Genomic DNA, 17,080 nt, shown 5'->3' with positions numbered 1-17,080 from the left:
AAATAAATCATCCTGAGTCCCTGCATTTTTCCCACTGGTTACAACGCTTGAAGGGATGCCTTTAGCAGGGGCCAAACTTGGTTGAAGCTGCCTAGGAGACTCAGTTGGTAATGAGGGTTCTGTAATCTGGAGACCCAATGTAAAGGTAGCATGGATTGCTAGATTCCACTCTGAGAGAGAAGCACAGGGACTGGGCCTGTCACTTGAAAGAGGAACTCATGGAGAGACTGAATGAGGGGTCAAAGGTGCAGCTTACCCTGAACTATGACTATAAGCAAAGAGAATCAATTGAAAATTTTTAGATATTCGTTATCTTGGCTACCAGTGGAATTGCTGAAGTTATTCTTCTAAATCTAGTTAAGTTTTATGTTGAACTAAACAAAGTACTTAAAAATGCTGCTTCTCAGTGATTAGAATTATGGTCCCATCTGCTAGGTGCTCTGTCAGGACAACTTGATCTTGGGGAAGAAGGAGCATGGCTATTCTCTTGAGCAAAGGTAAGACATAATTAGGGTGGTGTTGATGTGCAGCTCTGGAGTGGGTGAAGAAGTAAATCACAGTTTATAACGGTATGTCAAATAACGATGGGGGAATAATATAATCTACCTCTTCTTTGAGTGATTGTCCACACAGATTCCACGCTTCGTGTGCATGTGACCTATGCATGTGAGATTGATTTCTTTTAAATAGCAGTGTCTGTCTGTGCCCCATAGGTAAAGTCATAAAGGGCCGAGGGGCTTCAGCTGCCATGCAGTTCCTTCTTAATACCTGAAAGACAGAACCTAGTAGCATCAGCTAACTTGCTCTAAGAGACACTAATGCAGGTTTGTAGTTAAGATTAGTTCATTGTGGGTCTTTTTTTGTTTCGATTGAGCGCTCAGGCCACTTCTTACAAGCCTCACTCGAAAGTGATTTCCTCTGTAAGGAGCCAAAAGCAGTTTCACTCCTGGGACCTGGGTAGAAACGAATTCCCTATGACTGTTTCTGAAGAGTGCAGGAAATAAGGGGTTTTTTTTTGGTCTTGTAGTTTAAATGAATTATTACTCAAAGTTCTGTATGAATATGCCTAGTAAGGAATCTATTTGTCAAAAAACATTTCCTGAATCTTTTTTATTCTCTGTATTGTTACGGACATACTTGCTGACAAGTATTTGGAAATAAATTACCGAAATAATTGAAACTGGCATAATTTTGTGTTTTGACACACAATGCAGAATTTTAAAACATGCATAGAATTTTTAATTTTTTGGGTGAAGAATTCTCCGTGCCCCCCCCCACCTCCCCCAGGAGTAGCCTATGGTACGGACTGCAAGACAATATGATGATAAGATAGTTGAGATTAACAGCAGCAGCTGCTCTAGCTAAAGTCCAGTCCCATTTCATCCCAGGTGGTGGTTAGGTGATAGTGGTGGAATCTGGATCCTCTTTCTCTGGCCTGGTCAGGACAAATCTCAGGATGGGGGTGACAAAGGTCTGTGGTCTTTCTATCCATTAATTACTTCAGCAGTTTCAGTAGCTTTGTATATTCTCACATTCCAGAATCCAATTTTCATGACTGATCTTGCCTTTTCAGGACATGGGCTTCCTTATGGATTTGACCAGTGTCCATCATAAAATTGATCTCTTGTTTGAGCCTGCTGCATACTGTTATGGCTCCTGGTGTTTCTGAAGTAATTTTGTTTTTGTGGTAGTTACCAGCCTCATGCACAACCTTAAGTCTACAGCTCCTTATTTGTTGTTTGGAGTTGTCCATATGTGAACACTTCCCCATCTTCCACCCAGGGAACATGCTTGTAGCTTTGAATGCCCCAGGTCTCTGGAGGAGGTTTATTCCTTTTCTTCTTTATTCTAGGCAAGTCCTTTCACCTCTGGGGGTTGTACAGTGAGAGTCTGAGAGTTGAGGGAGAAATCTCTGAGGGGTACTAGGAAGTCATCAGAAACCCACAGGATAGATCTCACCCTGGTATTCACCTCACTATCTCTACCAACCATGGCCAGACGGGGCTCCCTGGAGAGCAAAACTATATTCTAGGAAACTTGCTCTAAAAATTGTAAATGATGCTAATTTCCTTCTCTGAAGAAAACCCTCCACATTCTTCACCAGTCCCAACCACAGCTTGTCGAGAACAACAGCTTCCTGTCATCTCATCATCTTCTCCAGGTGAAGTGGTTTGACTTCCTCCATGGATGAGTTTTTAAGTCTTCCAGGATTTGATTAAAAGAATGGCTGAGACACTGGATATTGACTTGTTCTCCACAGTGACAACTCCAAGTGCCCAAACTTGCAGTTGTGCTTGTTGCAGAACACCATTTCTTTAGTGGTTTTGAGGATTCCTCTACCTGCCCACGGCTTCCCCTGATCACCAGGATAGTTTCCAAGACCAGGAAGGATAAAGTTGTTGTCAACCTGATAGTTCCTTACTGGCCCAGACACTTTTAGCTGCCTGACCTGCTTCAGACATCTGATCTCCCATACAGCTGCCAGATGTACTGTCTCAGAACCAAAGTCAGATCCTGCATCCAGACATCTAAATGTTTGGATATTGGCTGATCTGACAGACTGCTCCCTACAGGTTCAGAGAATTCTCAAAGCAGGAACACTTACTCAGAGTATAAAAGGTTTCCCCCTCCCCCCCCCCCCCCGCAGGGGCAGCCCCAAATAATTTGGATCCAGTAGAGGTGCCAAAGATCCTAAACTATTTACAATTCATGAAACCAGTAGCACTGCTATTTGCTTCTTTCAGGATCCATCTAGCAGCAATATTTACATGTCCATGCTCTGGTACATCCACCTTCAGTCTTTTCTTTCACAACAGTGTCTAAATTCCTTTAAGGCCTTCTTCATACTTAAGTTACAGTTAGACATCTTGCTCCCTGGTGGGGCCTCAGTCATCCTCAAGAAGCCTCCTTCTGAGCCACTGTTGGAATGCTCCTTGTATTGCCTCACTATTAACACATGTTTTGTGGTACACTGTAAATCTGTATAAATGCCTTTCTATAGTGAAGGCACTAAGACACACACAATGCTAAGGGCCATATAAATAGTTAAAACCCATCCTCATCCCCTTTTGCTCTTAGCCAGACAAAGAATTATTTTACTAACTGGAATATTGTGTCCAGTTCTGAGCACCGTACTTTGGGAAAGATGTGCACAAACTGGAGAAAAGCGAGAGGAGAGCACTAAAAAAATGATGGAATGTCTAAAAATGTTTGAGGAAAGACTGGGGAAGAAAATTGGGTTTGTTTAGGCTGGAGAAGAGTGAATGGGGACATAAGCCTTCAACTATGTAAAAGGTTGTTATAAAGAGGGAAGTGATAAATTTTTCTCCTTGTCTACTGATGACAGGAAAAGAACTAATAGGCTTAAACTGCAATAAAGGAAAGTTAGGAAGTTTTTTCCTAACGCTTAACCTAACTGGAAGGGTAGTTAAGCACTTGAACAAATTAACTAGGGAGGCTGTAGAATCCCCATCACTGGAGGCTTTTAAGAAAAAGGTTGGACAAACCAGTTACCAAGGATAGCTCAGTGGTTTGAGCATTGGCTTGTTAAACCCAGGGTTGTGAGTTCAATCCTTGAGGAGACCATTTAGGGATCTGGGGCAAAAATCTGGCTGGAGATTGGTCCCTGCTTTAAGGAGGGTGTTGGACTAGATGACCTCCTGAGGTCCCTTCCAAACCTGATGATCTATGATGGTCTAGAGAATACTCACTCCTCACCCAAGTAAAAATACCTGCATGCAGGGGTGTGGATGAGAGGACCTTTTGGGGTCCCTTCTAATCCTACAATTAAAAAGCACTAGCTTTTTATAGTAGTTGTTTATATCTGATGCAGCTTCTGAGTCTAGCCATGCAGTCATTGCTCAGGCATAATTGCCATGGAAGTCAGAGTATTTTAAAATGAAAGAGGGACCAACACACTAACAGGTCTTTTCCATCTCCAAAATCTGTTCAAACTGAGATTGTGTTTTGGAAACTAACTCTCTGATCTGGACACACAAGACTAATGGAGATGACTGGTGTTCTTACTGCTGTAAGAGGAAATCCTGAGTTCCTGAAGGTGAATTTTTACTCTTTCTTGGATGTGGAACTCAGTACAATATAATGAACAACTTACAGATTGGCATTGACCTAAAATTCTTTTAACATAACTTCATGCAGAATTATATTAAATTTTTATATATTTGTATATACCAAAAGATTAGGAATATTCTATAGCTGAGATGGCTAAATATTTGGGGGAGGGAGGGGGGGAGGTTGAATTCAGAACAGATCATCTGTTTTTTGTTCCCTTTGTGATTCATTTATATGAATGGGTTTTCATTTGCCTGAATCTTGGGGCAATAATTGTGCTTCACATGATGGCATATAGCTATGGCTATTCATATGCATCCATAATTATTATTTGCTTTTTTTTTTTAAATTCTAGTAATCCAAATACAGGGCAGAAACATGAGTCAACTCCCTCATCACACATCCCAAATAATGACTAATTGAAGTGAACAGTTCATGAGCAACTTATCAGCAAAACTTTTTTGCATAAACTATTTGATCAGTATCTGGCAGTAGTTCATGAATGATTTGCAGACAGAAAAAGTGCTATGTATTAAATTGTGAACAGCTCTATGCGGTGTACAATTCCAGTGCAAGTACTTTCTGTTGTTCATCCTAGTTTTTTGTCAGACCATGTAGGTGTTCTGCTGCAAAAGGAAAATGAGGGGAAGGGTATAATTTGTGGTGTGTGTAAAGCCTAAACTCCTACTCTGTAATCCCTTATGCATAGGGTTAATCTTTGCTCATGGGGCTAGGTTGGTATGACACATAACCCCAGCAGGCCTTCTGTATGACTATACCTCTCCTTTTTGTGAAGGGTTGAGTTCCCTTAAGGCTAGACACCCTAGGTGCTTGCTCTGTTGTAGAACATTGTGCCAAGACATGTTCTGTCACTCATTCTCCAAGAATCAGCAACGTGGCTCTCATGCTGTAAATTGTTCCTTGTAGAGAGATCAATACCAGCTGCTTCAGCCACTGAGAGGTGGTCTACAACCTGGCCTCAGTTAGACCTATTAATGCCACACTGAACTGTGATTCTATGCCACCCTCCCAGCTCCTGTCCACTTTGTGGCCTATTCATCATTAGCACAGATGTCTGATAGGCAGGTTCCTGTCCCCAGTAGCTGATAAAATGACACAGACGGGTCACCAACCACATGATTAATCTCAGGCTCATTCATACATGGGCCATAAGCCTGAGGAGGCTCTGCTACTAACTTCTAAGTCTGCACAGGTGCTACTCTCTAATTTGGGCCTAAATGCCTTGGAACCCCTGGTCTCTGTGATCATAGCCCCTTCTACTTTCCACATTGTTACTGATTTCCTCTCTTTTTACCCCCCCCAACCCATAGCTGGAGCCAAGTGTTATCAGTGACCTGATACTAGAGTCCCCTCTCTCTGAGGGATTGAGGGTGGTGATATCCAACTCCCCAGCTGTGTAGTCAGCAATGTACCAGATTAGAGAGGTAGCCTCTCTACCTTCATCCTTCAGGTAACACAGTAAAGTCAGGAAGAGAGGGGCTTGTCCTATCTGGTCCCTCCTCCCCAGCTATGTATCCTCCCCTCAACATTCTCACTACCCATACCCTTACCGGACATGCTGGGTTGTGCCACTGTACTGCCTGCATCAAGTCTCAATCACCCTTTCCAAAGAGACTAATTATATCATCTCAGACAAGCCCATTGGTACAGCCACAGGTATCTGAAAAGCAGGAGAGTGAGGAAAATCTTCATTACAGTGGCTACATCTGGCACAAGCTTGCACAGTTGCCATGAGGAGGTGTTATGCCATTATGAGCATTGCTCATAATTTTTAAAGGCAAAACAGCTGCCTTAATTGCTTACTAGGCCAGGGGGCGAGTCCATCAAAATTTCCTTCCTCCTCTGCTACTGTATCTGTTTAAATATACTTAGGCATTCTGAAATCCAACCTCTGTATACTCAACAGAGCACACATAGCACTTCTTTATCCCCTTTGGAGGCCTTCCAAGTGTTTTACAGTAATTGGGATGTATTAGCTAAAGTTTATAGATATGAAACTGAGGCACAAAAAGTTTGTCCTATAGGGTAATCCTGATAAATTTGCTGAATGGCTATACAGAACTTTGTGAAACCAACATAAAAGATCTTCCTCTCAATAACTCTATTCACAATCATGTGTTTCATTCAGCACTACTTTTTCCCAAAGCAAGAGCATCCACATATTGCAATTGCTTTACTTCAGAACTTATCTAACTGTGGTCCATGACCATGGAAGGCTTCTTGCTGGTAGACAGAAGAGCTGACAGACCATGTGGCAGTGGCTCTACTTCTGTCTACACTGCATGGAGTTAGAAATACATACATACATATTTTTTCCATGACACTAGTTACCAGAGATGGTGAGTTCACAAATCTATGAAGTCTGAGAGGCCCCCGGATAGCTTGCTTTCAAAAGCTACACACAGCAGGGAGATAAATGGAGATGATGCAGTTTTGCTACAGTTTGTACATGTAAACTATGGTGAATTGGCTATATGATTCTGAACCACAAAGATATAGGCCACACTGGAGAATAGGCAGGCAGAAAGAGAATTACCCTAGACAAATATGTACAAGAATAAAAAGCCTTCTGCCCCAGAGTTCCTCACCATCACAGGTGAAATACATGATTTAAGACTCAAAGTCCTTATCAGAAAACATCTTTAATCAAAATATCTTACATGCAAGGTGCAATGGATACATAGCTGGTAAGCAGGGTGGTAGAAACATGTACCTATGGCATTTGTTTTTACATATGTACATTAGTCTGATTCAAAATGATCTTTCATCACTTATTTTTGAGCACCCAAAAGCTTCACAAACACTCCCTACTCAAGCGCTTACAATCTAAATATAAAATGCAACAAATGAAAACAAATTGAGAGCAGCAGGTTATAAGTTATAGTAACATCCCACAGTAATCCACACCAGTTGTGTGCTCATAGTAGTAATGTACAGTGGGTGTTAATTTTCCATGGTCAGCAACCCTCTTAACCCATATTTCCCCACCATCATCCCACCCATAGGTGAAATCCAGCCCCTCAGCTTAGGCCTGCTGCACTCATTCTCTTCTAAGAATCATCTCTCTTCCCCTCAATGGAAGAGTTCCAGGAAGTCACTTCTGACACCAGAAAAGGCTCTGAGGGCTGGAAAGTAAAAGTTTGCTGCTGGTTGTTCCAGCAGCAGCAGTGTCTGTCTCTACTCCCATCGCCAGCACCAGTCACAAGGGGGAAGGCTCCATTCTAATAGTGTGTCCAGGGAGAGGTAACAGTGCATGTGCTTGGGCCTTGGGCCCTAGGACTTTCCTCCCATTTTTCTTGGTGAGAGAAAGGAGTTCCTCTCCAGGCCTGTTCTTTTTACTCTCTCCCACCATGGAGGCAGTAACAGCTTCAGTCCCTATCCTTGCCTAGCAGCAGCCACCTACCCTGTGAGGAGGCTCTACAGCCCATGAGGTGCCAAGGAGAGTGGCAATACTTAGACCCCTCCCATACTAGTTTGACTGGTACCAACCGTCACATAATTAAGGGTTCAGCTCATGGGAGCCTCACACATCACATTTTTGAAAACACCACGGAACAATTGCCCGTATCAGCATGTATAGTACTATGAAAATGCTACCACTGTATTTATTATTATTATGAGGTATATGTATGGACCTTGTTTGAGTGTCAGATTAGTTTTCACTGTTTGGTTGTTCCATGGGTCAAGCAACAGGAGCAGAGTCAGGTACGGTTTTTTGGATGTCCTAAGTCTGTGCATCCCCATAGTTTTCAGTTTAGTAAATTTTTTCATTTTAAATATTCAGTTTAACTTTTGCACTATGAGGAAGCCACACTCTTCTAATGCATTTCTAGTGTTCCTATCTGCATGATATGTGCCTTTTCATTGTGGATAGGGGTGAGAATTCTACTTGATTTTTAAGCACTAGACATTCAGAGCTTTTTTTTGCCCTGGAAGGCACTAATAACCAGAAAACTAGTCAAATGAGGACAATAATAGCTGGAGTTAAGGGAAAGTTATCAACTGAAACAAGAAGCATTAGTAAAACAGTATAAATCTTTTGTTTGCAGAATCTTTTCAGTTTCCATGACCAACATTTTGGAGAAAGGAAGCCATGGGTAGTGGGTGTTTAAATAATTAACTCTTTACATTAAGTGGGGGGGATGGATAGCTCAGTGGTTTGAGCATTGGCCTGCTAAACCCAGGGTCATGAGTTCAATCCTTGAGGGGGCCACCTAGGGATCTGGGGCAAAAATCAGTACTTAGTCCTGCTAGTGAAGGCAGGGGGCAGGACTCAATGACCTTTCAAGGTCCCTTCCAGTTCTACAAGTTAGGTATATCTCCAATTATATTATTATGGTAATGTACATCCTTAGACATCTCAAATATTCTCCAAGAAAGACTAGACTTGATAGTGCTAGATTGAAAAATGTGAGCAAGTAGGCCACCTTTATGATGGGAAAAAATAGAGCAAATCCAACTTTTAAAAATCTTTGCAAGTCACCTTTAAGCATTTTCACCCAAAGAATTAGATACATATTACTTATGTGAAGTGTTATTTTCTTCCCCTCCCCCCAAACCAGGAAGACATTGTTCTCCAGAAGAAACTAATTCTTTCCTGCAAATCAAAAACTGGCAAGTAAAATTTAAAAAGCTCCTTCCCAAACTGTTAGGAAACTGACCTAAAACTTTTAGTATGTTTTCTAATGCTAGATATAAGATTAGATAACAGCAGGAATCAATACTCAAAAGTAAATATAGTTCTTACATTTTTATTTTTAGTAAACTTGATACTGGTTTACAATAATCAACAACTGGTCTTAAAATCTGATTTTTTCATTTATTTTAAAGAGCCTTTCAGTAGCTACAAATACATTAAGTGGGCAAAGACACTGTTCCCGAAACCATTTTAATCCTAAAATTTAATATGGTTTTATGTTGATTGTACAAGTCTTATTCAGATGTTGGTCTCTGGTCAGAAAGTATCGTGTCAAAAAAAGTAGGAGTACACTGAACATGCAGCTCGCTAAAGCCTAGGGAAGCATCAGGAATGCTTAATGAATAAATTTATATTTTTGATTATTTAAAAAGAAGGTGGTGACACTTGTCCTGCACTGAAAGTAGTTTTGATTTCATTCAGCACAAGTCATTTGCTTACCCTCTTTTATATCCTATTCTGAATTATATAAACAGGGTTCCGTTCACATGTACTTTTATAGAAATTAGATTATTCATACATCTGTAACAAAATAATCTCTTAATCAGTTAAAAACACCTATAAAAAGGTATGATAATCTAACTTTTCTTTTTTTAAAACATCCCCATCTGTTTTAAATATATTTGGACTTCCTATTAGTGTAGAAAAAGGGAATGGAGAAGCTATGTCATGCAAATGTTATGAACAGTCAGACAAAACGCTCAATAAGAAATTTATAATCGAAATGACAGGCATGTGAACTTTTTTCCAATAATCAGTCTAGCTTCTGTCTTTATAAAGTTACATATAAGCCGGGATACAAGTTAAGTTCCCCTAAAGTAAACAAATTCCTTGTTTAAAGGCCTGGAACAAATGTCATGCAAATGTTAGTCTTATTTCCACTTTAAATCACATATTAATGCTATATGATCAGAGGGATGAGAGACACTTGGCAAGGCCTGATGGGTGGTAACTTCTTCATGACTTGGCAATGGAATTACTTGTTCAACCTCTAAAGCATTTATGTCAATGAAAATGTAGTCCAGGCATCCATGAAACCCACCAACATAATTTGTATAAGCAGGTTCTCCACAAGCACTTTGCAGTTTGAAAGGATGAGTTAGAGACATATTGCATCTTTCTTCTTCTCCATTAGAGACCCAGTCTTCATGATCCTCAGCAATATTGCCACTGTTGATAAAACTATACATTCCAGTTGAAGGTGTACTATTAAAATCACCGCAGAATATGACAGGTATGCCAGGATATAGATCACATGTAACATGCCTAATGTGAGACAAAGCTACAGCAATTTGGATGAGACGGATGTTTCCACCTATGAACATAAAAGCATCTTAATTAAGTATTCTATTTATTCAGTAGTTTCAAATGAGTTTTATAAACTACTGCTGACTGATAGTTTGCAACAATATACATTTTAAAACTGTTAGCAAGGCTTCAACTTCAGTGCATGATTGTAGGGACTGTGCATCTTTAAACATACCCCTGCAATTTCCCCTCCCAAGTAAGAGTGAATCTAGAGCAGGGGTAGGCAACCTGCGGCACACACGCTGATTTTCAGTGGCACTCACACTACCCGGGTCCTGGCCACTGGTCCTGGGGGCTCTGCATTTTAATTTAATTTTAAATGAAGCTTCTTAAACATTTTAAGAACCTTATATAACTAAACTCTTGTTGTATGTAAAGTAAATATTATATAGACTTATAGAAAGAGACCTTCTAAAAATATTAAAATGTATTACTGTCACGCGAGACCTTAAATTAGAGTGAATAAATGAAGACTTGGCACACCACTTCTGAAAGGTTGCTGACCCCTGATCTAGAGAAACCAAATAACTTCTTTGCTAAGGATTGAGCAGGGGCCTTTTTCACCCTTGCTCACTTCTTCAGTTAAGCCCCTAGCCTAATGGGCCACTGGCTTCCCCACCACCATCTCAGTAGCTTTTTTCTGCCCCTACACCCTTTAGGAACACCAAGAAACAGGAGGTAATCTCCACTCCTAGTTTTTGGGCCTAGAAGGGAGACATGGTTTGAGAGGCCCAATTTGCTTCCTCTGCTGTCAATACCACAACATGGCTCCATCAGTTACATTGAGGACAGAGGGAGCCACACTCTGTAAACCCATCTATATTAGAAAATTACAGATTGGGGGTGGAATGTAGAATACAATAATCTTTGCTTCAGCTATATTCTGAACATTCCTAAGCAAGCAAGACTACATTCCATAATGTTATAACACAATCCTCCAATCAGGTTGGTGCATCAATTAAAGATCCCATTTTGAGAAGGAATGAACTAAGGAAATCCTCACCTCCATAAGGAAAGGTGAGGAATTGTAAGAAGTAGGGAGAAATCCTTACATTCAGAAAAGTGTGAAATGCAAATTCTAGTTGTGTAGGAATGCTACTAAATCTAGCTAATAATATATACTTGTATACAACATTCGTAAAGTTACCTTTTGGATGCCAGTACAGATGAGTATTGGCTATACAAATCTTCCTCGAAGGATCATTTGTAGACTGAAGAACTGAAACCTGCATGAAACAGCACACTTTTACAAAATGTTAAATCAGAATATGCTTTACAGACCTCTATGAGCCTATCTAGAATTATGCATTATTAGTGATTAATCAGCTTGTACCTTGGTGACAATTCTCATTTTTATACATCTCTTTCTACACATTATTTTGAATGTTATAGTAAAATATTATAAGCAATGAACAGGTTTTGAAAAAAGTGTACCTGACAGGAAATAGCCCATGTATACTAGCTACACATGCCATTAGAACATTTCTCCCCCACAAAAGGCCATGACCCATGACAATTATAGTACTTTAGCAGTTCTAGAACTAGTAAAATAAGTGTTTGTAAAATAAGTCATTTGACAAATTCCAGCAAAATTAATGTATTTGCCAAATACTATTTTACCAGCCCTGCCTATCAAGTCTCTTGCTTTTGCTATACTTTTTCTTCTGCATTTCACTGTCTTTCCTGTAAAAGAAGATCTTGGTGTAGCTTTTCCCAAGTTTTTTCCTTCTCCATTCTTCCACCCTTCTGCAGAAAGAACACTGGAGTTGTTTCTCTGCACTGTGGAAGCCACCACTGCACTAGTTTGGGAAGTTAATTTTTTTAAACAAAAACGTTTAGATTGCTATCAAGCACCAGGGAGTTTCCTACTCACACTGGCTCTTGGGGTAAGTAGATTTTTCAAGCCTTGTAAATGAGATTATATTTGTCACTGCCACAGGCCTCTATGTCAGTTACTGGGATTTCTAACATGGGCCATGATCTTGCAAACACTAATGTGGATGCTTAACTTTGAGAGTAGTCAATGGGTCTACAAACATGAATATTTATGCACCTGCTTAACTATCTGCAAGATCAGGGCCTTAATTTTCTTAATGTCACTAACACGCAGTCAGTATCTCACATGCACACCCCACTTGTATGTCTACAGTGTTTCAAAATCAGATAGCCAATGCCTCAAAGTTTATTAAAATTTAGAATAAAAATATTTTCGAAACTAAAATTAGATCTGATATTATAGAACATCTGACAAACTCCAATGTTCTGTTATATCACAATTAAGAATTCACTTTAAAATGGGCTGAAGACAGAAAGAAACCAAAGAAAATGAATACATCATTTAAAATTGGCACAATCACATTTTTATCAAGACCACATTCTAAAGGGCAGAAATCAGGGGAAAGGAACTGACACTGGCCCCGCGTACCCAGTTGGGTGAATGGCAACTGAATGCCATAGACTGTGACACTGCCGCTATTAAAACACATTTCCTTGTTTTACACATTAAGCAGTGTGAGATTCTGTCTAATTCTCAAAACCCTCCATAACTTAGGGCAGGGGTCGGCAACCTCTGGCACGCTGCTCGCCAGGGTAAGAACCCTGATGGGTGGGCCAGTTTGTTTACCTGCCGCGCTGGCAGGTTCGGCAGACTGCGGCTCCCACTGGCCACGGCTCCCCCCCACCCCCCCATTGGCCTAGGATGGCGAACCGCGGCCAGTGGGAGCCGCGATCAGCCGAACCTGCCGACACGGCAGGTAAACAAACTGGCCTGGCCCGCCAGGTACTTATCCTGGCGAGCCACATGCCAGAGGTTGCCAACCCGACTTAGGGCTGGACTACACTTACTGGGGGATCTACGAACAGCAATCGATGCATTGGTGATCGATTTAGTGGGTCTAGTGAAGATTGACTCCTGTATTCCACTGGATTGAGAAGAGCTGGGGGAGACTCCCGTTCTCATCGCGTAGTGTGGACCCCGCAGTAAGTAGATCTAAGCTTCATCAATTTGAGTTACGCTATTAACATAACTCAAATTGCGTAGCTTAGATCAAATTTCCCCTATAATGTTGACAAGGGCTTGCTCCAGCATAGACTGACTCTATGGCTATGTCAACACTACCACAGTAAGTCGACCTATGCTACGCAACTTCAGCTACTTGAATAACGTAGCTGGAATGGATGTACCTTAGGTCGAGTCATTCCAGGGGGGGGAGAAATAGGAGAAACAGGAGAAACTCTCCCGTCGACTTACCTTACTCTTCTCATCGGGGTGGAGTACAGGGGTCGACTGGAGAACGATCTGCTGTTCATTTGGCAGGTCTTCACTAGACCTGCTAAATCAACCGCTAGTGGATCAATCTCAGAGCATTGATCCCGGCTGTAGTGTAGACACAGCCTATGGTTCCTACCCTACTCACAATCACAGCTCTGCCTGCCTGAGCAGCTTTTACTCTATCGCTGCTCTGTCCCTTCTTTTTCCTTCCACCAGTAGTCCTATAGCGACCCCTCCTCCTGAACAGTGACAGCCTGACTTCCTGGGGGTTGGACACACCCAATTTGTGGGGCAGAGCTGCTGTACAAGCGGCTGGTACCTGCAACACAGAGGATCTCTGCAGCACCTTCTCCTGGGCTAAGGGGTAGGGGGCTAGCTTGTCCCGCAGCTCCTTGTGCAGTAGGTCAGAGACCAGGGCCTCATTGAAGGCAATATCATGCTCGCTAAGCAAGGTGAACTTATCCCTGCGGTAGAAAGTAGCCAAGCCTTCATGCTGCTTCTCCTTGATCCTGAAGAGCCCTTCGAGGCCGAAGGCGTCCAGCGCCGGGGCCAAGCTATCAGCGAAGACAGATTTATCCACCTCCTGCAAGCAGATGAGGTCGGCGCTGTAGCCGGCCAGCTCCTTCTTGAGCAGGTTCTGCCGGTAGTCGAGCTCCAGCGCGTAGGGCGCGCAGTAGGGGTACAGCACGGTCCGCGAGTGCTCGGTCTGAGCATAGATGTCAGCCAGAACGTTGTAGGAGACCGTGCGGATTAAGCCTTCCCCGGACACCTTCTTGGTGTAGAGGTGCCGGGAGTCGAAGGTACAGGCGCCGGGCCCGGCCTCCACGGGGCCGCTGCTCTCCACCTCCCGGGGGAGCCCGTAGCGCTGCTGGCTGTTGCCCGGGGTGCAGTGGAGCTTGAGGCGCAGTCCGATGTGCGCGTTGGTCGGCGTGAAGACGCGGTCCCTGACGGGGGCTTCCACCCAGACGGCGCCCCCCGGGGAGGGCTCGTCCCCGCCGCCCCCTGGCTGCTCCCGGTACCAGCGGAAGAGACAGTGCTGGGGCGCGCCGAATTCGGTGTGGATCTTGGGGCAGACGGGGAAGCCGGCGAGCAGCGAGCGGGGCAGCTGGAGCTCGGTGACGGAGGGCGGGTTCCGCTCTACCTGGTACTTGACTTCGCCGATCTGCAGCACGGCGCCGTCCTGCCAGGCCTCGGCATTGGACACGTCTTCAGCCACCGACTCCCCGTCCCGCGAGAAGAGGCGCACGGCGAGCGGCGCCGTCGCCACCGGCTCCCCGGCCGGTCCCGCCTCCGCCCGAGCTTTCTTGCTCTTCTTGGCCGCCTTGGCGTGGCCCTTGCCGGCGTTGGTGGCGATGCGGGCCAAGGCCCGGCCTAGCGGCTCCGTCTGGTCCCGCTGCATGTGCTTGGCGCTCCCGTCACACAGCACGAACCACAGGCTCATCTTCGGCTCCGACGGGACGCAGCGCACCACAGCCCGCTCCATGTGGCCAGGCGGGGCTCCGCGGGCAGGGCCGGGGCAAACCGCGTCGCCGCTGCTGAGGAAAGCGGCCGATCGGCAGAGGAGCCTCCTCGGGCCGGCAGCGGCTCGTAGCTCCCCCCACAGAAGGCTCCACATGAACCAGCCGGCCCGGCATCTACCATTCATCAGCCGCCGCGGCGTTCCGGCTCCGGGCCGCGCGCCAAGGCAGCCTCACATTGGTGACAGCACATTCGCTTGCAATTGCCCGGAAACCCGCGCCCGGGCAAAAGCTGCCTAGCTGAGCGGCGCGTCGCAAGTGCTGATGGGTACTGGGGTGGTCAGATACCGGAAATGACGAAAGGGGAGGCCCAACTATGGGAAATGCATTTGTGATTGGAGGCCGTCGTGAGCACAGGCCGGAAGTGCTGACTATTTACTTCCTGTAGAAAGATGTCTCTAGTAAAGCGCGTGGGAAGCGAGAAACACCTAGTGCTGCTCCTGCCGAGCATGTACCGCGGCTGGAGGTCGGGTGGGAACTGGCAGCCTGGGGTCATGGCGCCCCTTTGTAGCTCTCAGAGCCTTATCTAAGTGGTTTCCTTGGATAATCTGTGTCTTTTGAAGCTTTCCAGGGAATTGTCCCTTCTCCCTCCCCGAGATGTCAGGCCTTAGTGAGCGCTGGGCCTGTTATCAGTTCTCTTCAGTCCCCTTTTCCAGGGCTAAGCAGCTGGGACAGTTTGGATGAAGTAGGTTAATAAACACTAAGTATCTCTGATATTAACAGCAAAATCCTGCACCCCCCGAGGGAGAGCCTTTAAACACTTCCTAAAATGAACCCGCAAGAAGAGATTCACTCTCCGAAATAAGTGAGATGTGAAAAGAGGAAGACTTGTCTCCTAAAAAAATTCAGACTTTTATAAAGCATTCTTTAGCATAACACACCATACATGTCATTGATGCCTGAGGTTTGGATTTATTTTCTACTTAATCTGGTTCAGAATGTTTCATGTTTATTGAACAAAAGATAAAAAGAGCCATTTTAGAATAAAATAAATTTGTTAGTCTTTAAGGTGCCACAAGTACTCCTGTTCTTTTTGCGGATACAGACTAACACGGCTGCTACTCTGAAACCTGTCATTTTAGAAAAGTGTTAGTCATTTGTAATATTAAATTTAACTATTCATAATTACGACTAAGACCTCAGTCCTGTAGCTTCCTCTGTGTGATCATTAAAGTCTGCTCACAGGGAGGCATTGGAAGGTCAAGAAGACCTTAGGTAAGTCATTTCACTTCTCTGTGCCTTAGTTTCTCTATTTGTAAAATAGGAGGGAATGATCCTGAGCTCCTTGGTAAAGTGCTCTGAGATCTAATGATGAAAAGCAGTATAAGAACTAGATATTACTATTGTTATCATAGTGGGTCCTTGGTAAGTTTCATCACTTTCCTAGATCAAAGGTCTAGTTTGTGGTTTTGTTAACTTTACTGGGGAAGTTAGCAGTAAGAACAAATGTCTGTTGTAGTTATATAGCAACCCCACAATCTTTCTTTTTTGATTAATTTATCCTCACAATGATCCAGTGAAATAGGAAAGTACTGTTATCCCTATTGTATCAATAGGAAACTGAGGCACAGATCCTCAAAGGTACTTAGGTAGCTAATTCCCATTGGTCAATGGGAGTTAGGTGACTAAATACCTTTGAGGATCTGCGACAGAGACTTATGCCTTGTCTACACTAGAAAAGGTTTGCCTGTATAACTTTTACCAATTTCCTAAATAAAATAAAGACTTTTTTGCCAGTTTAACTTAATCTGCTGTAGGGCTTTTACTGGCATAGCTATTTTGGTTAGAGCTGTGATTTTTTTCATGCTTCTAACCAACATATTCTGGCAGAACCTTTAAGTGTAAACTGGGTTTAAGTGGTTTGACCATGGTCATGCAATAGGACTGTGGCAGAGCAGGAAACTGAACCTGGCTTTTCTAAGTCCCAGGTTAGCACCCTAGCCACTGGATCATCCTTCTTCTCTGAATAAAAATAAAGTTGATTATGTATTTTATTAGAGTTAGTAGTAATATATTGTAATGCAAAGCTGAAAAACTCTCAATACCCATATAAAGTCCTGATTCAGCATTAAGTGAAACCTCACCCCTAGCACCTGTGTTAGCTTTAGGGATCCTGTCATGCAGCTATTTGCAGGATTAGGACTTGCATGCTTAAATATTGGCAAGATCAGGTCCTAAAATTAAACTGTTTAAATA

General features: G+C 43.3%; 1 protein-coding gene across 1 annotated transcript; it reads right to left on the bottom strand.

The window, feature by feature from the left end:
* Positions 1–8,827: 8,827 nt before the first annotated feature.
* Positions 8,828–15,173, bottom strand: PDE12 (phosphodiesterase 12). The gene is made up of 3 exons (XM_039482701.1): positions 13,687–15,173; positions 11,244–11,322; positions 8,828–10,103 (listed from the first exon to the last, which is right to left on the bottom strand). The coding sequence occupies exons 1-3, from the start codon at positions 15,010–15,012 to the stop codon at positions 9,661–9,663; spliced, it is 1,848 nt and encodes a 615-aa protein (XP_039338635.1). The 5' UTR covers positions 15,013–15,173; the 3' UTR covers positions 8,828–9,660.
* Between the last annotated feature and the right edge of the window lie 1,907 nt (positions 15,174–17,080).

Source organism: Mauremys reevesii, linkage group 7 (genome assembly GCF_016161935.1).
Source record: "Mauremys reevesii isolate NIE-2019 linkage group 7, ASM1616193v1, whole genome shotgun sequence".
NCBI classification, from domain to species: Eukaryota; Metazoa; Chordata; order Testudines; family Geoemydidae; genus Mauremys; species Mauremys reevesii.
Note: the sequence above shows the minus strand (reverse complement) of the source record. Positions and strands in the feature narration are given on the sequence as shown.